The sequence below is a fragment of the Cupressus sempervirens genome, chromosome 10 (genome assembly GCF_028749045.1).
Source record: "Cupressus sempervirens isolate cs-2001-9-10 chromosome 10, ASM2874904v1, whole genome shotgun sequence".
In the NCBI taxonomy this organism is placed as follows: Eukaryota; Viridiplantae; Streptophyta; class Pinopsida; order Cupressales; family Cupressaceae; genus Cupressus; species Cupressus sempervirens.
Genome location: NC_143127.1, coordinates 118,545,796 through 118,551,209, shown reverse-complemented (window position 1 = coordinate 118,551,209; position 5,414 = coordinate 118,545,796). Strand labels below are relative to the sequence as shown.

At 37.4% G+C, this 5,414-nt stretch overlaps 1 protein-coding gene and 1 pseudogene across 1 annotated transcript; both read left to right on the top strand.

The window, feature by feature from the left end:
* Positions 1–859: 859 nt before the first annotated feature.
* LOC149532879 (uncharacterized) lies at positions 860–3,191 on the top strand. The gene has a single exon (XM_089805460.1). It carries the CDS (start codon positions 1,513–1,515, stop codon positions 2,656–2,658), a length of 1,146 nt encoding a protein of 381 aa, XP_089661586.1. The 5' UTR covers positions 860–1,512; the 3' UTR covers positions 2,659–3,191.
* A 326-nt stretch (positions 3,192–3,517) lies between these two features.
* On the top strand, positions 3,518–4,776 carry LOC149532878 (uncharacterized; annotated as a pseudogene).
* Positions 4,777–5,414: the final 638 nt, after the last annotated feature.

Here is a 5,414-nt window from a genome sequence, read left to right as displayed (position 1 = left end):
TTGGTGATTGGTCTATGGTCTCATTTGGGAAATTTTGGAGTTATTAGACAAAGACTCAATTAAGAGACCTAATTAGGTCTAATAGGCCTAAAATTCCTAAAACTAGGAAATTTGGAGATCGGTAAGAGAAGTATGTCAAGATCATGCAAATTGAGATCAACGGTGATTAGAATAGTGGGACTAGAAGCCAAATACTCTTGCAAGATGATGGTGAGTGGTCAAAGCAGTTGAGTGGACTTACTTTAGTGAGTTCAAGAAAGCAAGTACAACTTTGAATCAACAGAGAGACTCTAGAGTAAGGAGAAAGTGGATTGGGTTTCCCAAGGGGTATGGAGTTGAAGAGAGAGCAAACCCTAGAAGGTTTAAGAGTGGCCTTGTGAGGAGTTTAAAGGAATTCCGTGTGGATGTCTCCCTATCACCTCGTCTTCTAAAGGCTACCCTAGGTTAGCTATGGCCATCTCCCTACAACGAGAAGATAAGGAGGTTAGAGAGGATAATGTAGATGGTTGGACATTGCTAGACCTTGAACTAGATCATGAGCCATGATATAGAAAGAAGGATGGTCTAGACCCTCCACCTCCTTGACTACAACTTTTGTTGCTTGAGAGTATTTCCTTTATCGACTACACCCATTTATCTTTATGATGTTTATATTTTAAGGCTTCACCCTTGTTCTTATGATTTCTTGTCTTCTCCCATATGACTTTGAGGGAGTGATAATTACTCTCATTGATTTTAGTTTAGTTGTACGTTCTCATTTAAATTAGTAATTTCTTTAAAAAAAGCAAAAAATAATGTGACTCTTGTGTAACTCCCATTTTTAGCATAAACCATCTTTAAACCAAATCTTTCTTAACAATAAAATTGGTACTTGGCAGTCTTCTGTGGAGCAAAGGGTCAAACAAATACCCCGTGTTTTTTCGTCTCACGTTACGAATAATTCACAGATGCACGCTGAAGATGGAAGAGGTATTGTCAAACACCAACATGGTAAAGTTCTATAAAATATAGTTACCTGCGTACCAGTAGATGCTATAAAAAAAATTCTAAGCATTGCATTGTCATTCAAGCGACTTATCTGCTTATTTTTTCTGAAACGGGGAGTTTCTGGCAGTATTGACAATCAATACATATGGAGATCAAATCAGGATGTCAGTAATCTCCCAAGCCGAGGTACTATATTATTTCTCCGACCCCATCTTCAAGATTTACCGTCTCCAAACACCTAGAAGATTTTCATAAGGACTAGGTACTGTCACGGGCACATTTCCTAGAAAAGCAAATAACAGCACAGAGTAGAGGAATTTGGTATAATTGAAATTTGTCAAAAATCCAAGCTTGGTTCAAGAAAGCTGTTGTAGATGTAACAAAAAAGACAACTGGATTCAGGAAGGATATATAGATCTACCATAAGTCCCAGCTGGGTTCAACATGGACATTGTGATAAAGAATGCCCATTAAGTAAAAGGCTGCTAAAACTACTGCAGGGAAAGCAGGAAAGAGTTGTTAGCCATGGTGCACCCTGATGAAACTATTGAATTAATAGATGTTTCTTTACATAGATCAAGCTCTTCAAGAGAAACAAGGGAGGAAATATGGATACAAAACCCCATTGGCGACAATGCAGTGGAGATGGAGGAGAATGTGCTTCGCAGATTACCCAGTAAGTTGAACATTCCGATGGAGCAATTCGACTCACTAACAGCATTGGAGATCTTAAGGGAAACTGTAAGAATTCTTCGGTTCAATTCCACTGCGTTTCTGACAGTTGCAGCAGTATTTATTTGTCCGGTATCTGCAATCTTTCTTTCCAATGTATTTGTCAATCATTTTAAGGTGGAAAAGTTAGCTCTTTGGTTTCAATTAGTAGCCGAATCCATTGGACTTCCTAAAGGTCATTTTGCTAGATCAGGTTTCCATAAACTATCTGAGAGTGTTTTATCATTCGCATTTTGTTTCCCCTTTTATATTACCCTCTTACTATTCTCCAAGGCTATAGTGGTTTATTCTGTAGCTTTAACCTATGCAAGCAAAAAGCTTTTAGTAGAAAAATTTCTTACCATGCTAAGGAAGATCTGGAAACACCTTGTTCTAACATATCTGTGGAACTGTGTTACTATTCTTGGGTGCATAGTTATTTCTCTCCTGCTCGTCGTGGTTTCAGTAAATGCGATTATTTTCCTGGGGGTTCCTTCTGCTTGGGCAACATATGTTGTTCTCGGAGAAGGGGTAATTTTCTCTTTGTTGTTTGCACATGCTATGATTATCTGCAATTTGGCGACAGTAGTTTCAATCTTGGAAGATTACTATGGCGTGAGAGCATTTTCTAGATCAATGTTTTTGATCAAAAAAAGAACCCAAGTGGGCCTATGGATATTCTTAGGGACATGTATTGCGACAGCTTTTGTGGAGGGCCTTTTTGACCACAGAGTGAAGACGCTCAGCTATGGTGATGGATCTTCGAGAATTTGGGAGGGTCCTCTGTTAGTCATAATGCATTCATTTGTGATTCTTATTGATGCCATGATGAGTTGCATCTTCTATTTCACATGCAAAGTGTCTACTTCGGAAGGTTTTGATAGTACTTCTCCCGTGGAACTTAATACAAGTTTTTCTGAACAGAGAGAACAAAATAATGAAAATGAAAGTTCTCCATAAAAGTCACTCTTTGGAAGATAGTTGGTCAACTAGTCTACAGGGAGAGGACCAAACCTCCTATACCCTGTGCCTACCTGAAAATGTAGGCAGCCACTTTTGATGCAGGGGAGTTCTGGTATTGTTTCCTCAATGGAATGACTCAGATGCAGCTATAGGGCTATTATATCAGGTTTCATATTCCATTAACGTAAATTTCATTCTGTCCACTGATGTAAATCAAGATTGGAGAAGTTGTTAGTTCTACTGCAGTTCATGTGCTCTGTTTAGTTGCCAACATCCCAATATCCTTCCTTACACTATTTTTTGGCTTCATTCAGGGCTACATTGTTTTCTGAAACACACATCCCTGTCAAAAAATGAATAAGTGCTCTCATTATTTTTTGACTCCATTATTCTCACTGTTGAGAGTGGGGAGCTATTCCTTGCAATATATATTTTCTAGACACGCTTATTTTCTTGTTCTGTTTCTAAATTCTGAAATGCAACTGTCTGTACCACTATTTGTATTTTGAATCAAATTTGATTTACCTAAATTATTGTATGCAACTAATTAATGTTGCCATCTGTAGACATCCAGCATTTTGATGCCAATTTGGTTCCCACATTTCTCTAAGAAGCAATTTTGTAAAAAACTTGATTTTGTTTGTATGGGACTATTTTATAGGAGTTTTGGGCTTTTAAGGTTGGCACGGAAGCCATTTTTTGTTGGTCACACAGGCATGTTAGTGGGAGCTTTTATTAATTTTATCGTTAACTTTGCACTTCTGCAATCTTTGAGATGGAGAGGAGTCTTTCTTTCTTACTTTCTAATACATGTATATTACTGTCTAGTTTTCATGAATCTAGCATTTTGGCTTGGATGATTAACATCATTTCTGAGGTGATTTTGTTAGCTTGACCAACAAACATCACATAGTAGAGGCATCATTGGTGATTTGGTATAGTTTCAACAATTGAGATCTGTCAATAATCCATATTTGATTCAGGAAGGATATTGTAGATCTACATAAAGCCCAACTGGCTTCAACATGGACACTGTGATAAAGATTGTCCATTAGCAAAGGACTTCTACATTATTGCAGGGGAAGCAGCTATGAGGTGCCGGCGATGGTCTAGTGTGATGAAACTACTGAATTAATTGATGGTTCTTTACATTGATCAAGCTCTCCAAGAGATACAAGGGAGGAAATATGGATACACGACCTCATTGAAGACAATGCAACGGAGAGGGAGGAGGATGTGCTCCCTAGACTGCCCAGTAACTTGGTCATTTTGATAGAACAATTCAACACTCTAAAACCACTGGAGATCTTGAGGGAAACCATAAAACTTCTTTGGTTCAATTGTACTGCCTTTCTGACAGTTGCAGCAGTATTCATTTGCCTAGTATCTGTAATCTTTCTTTCCAATGTTTTTGTCAATCAGTTTAAGGTGCAAAAGTTATCTCCCTGGTTTCAATGAGTAGCCAAATCTATTGGGTTTATTAAAGGTCATTTTGCTCGATCAGGTTTCCACAAACTATCTGAGAGTCTTCTGTCATTCGCATTTTGTTTTCCTTTTTATATTCTCCAAGGCTATAGTAGTTTATTCTGTAGCTTAAATCTATGCAAGCAAAAAGCTTCTAATAGAAAAAATTCTTACCATGATAGAGATGATCTGGGAATACCTTGTATTTTTCTCCTGCTGGTCACGGTTTCAATAAATCTGATTATTTCCCTGGGGGTTCCTTCCACTTAGACAATATATGTTGACCTTGGAGAATGGGTAAATTTCTCTATGTTGTTTGCATGTGTTATGATTATCTGCAATTTGGTGATAGTAGTTTCAATCTTGTAAGGTAACAATGGGATGGGAGCATTTTTTAGATCAATGTTTTTGGACCTTGGTCAACGAAAGAACCCAATTGGGCTTACTGATATTCTTAGGAACATGTATTGGGACAGCTTTTGTGGAGGGTCTATTTGACTACAGAGTGAAGATGCTCAGCTATGGGGATGGATATTCTATGTAAGAACCCTACTATAGTTTCGTCAAAATCATGTTTTCCTCTTCATCCACACTTTGTAAGACACTTTGCATACTTCTGAGAAGAGTTCTAATGCAGGTGCGTTTATTCCATTTTGCACTTGGTTCATTCTATAAGAAGCTTGGCATATTGAAAACAAAGATATAATTTTTATTTCACTTGACAGCAGATTATAAATAATAAAATAGCTATATATAATTTTTTTGAAGCAACAGTTTATTTATTTTAACAGCTGACTGCAGTATGGTTTCACTTTCACAGAGCCAAAAATAGAGATAAATCTGCAACCGTCTGACCTTATGAGCAGCAGACTGTCAATTCTGGGTGCTTGACGAACACAATACCTTATAGATTGATCAGCCTTTAGGTTTTCAGACTTCATGCACTGACCACAAGCCTTTATATCAATGTTTACAACAAAAGGATTGGTCCAGCAACTAAATACGATTCCCATCTGATTTAGCTAATTAATTAAGGACCACAAATTGGTATTGAAATTCAGAATTTCAATTATCACACTCCTTGCAATCTGCCTGTTGCAGAATACTGATGTTGGATGTTTTAGGGACCGAAGAATGGCAGACTAAGATCAGGATTGTATTTTGACCAAGCAGACAGATAAGCGCCACACCAATAATATAAAAGGTCCTTTTATCTGTGATAGCTGATAACATGGAATAACAAGATAATATGGAACCTCAATATCTGTGAATCCCTTATTACTATAAAT

What these genes read in the sequence shown, in the direction of transcription:
- LOC149532879 (XM_089805460.1), top strand. Translation starts at nt 1,513, where the DNA reads ATGGTGCACCCTGATGAAACTATTGAATTAATAGATGTTTCTTTACAT.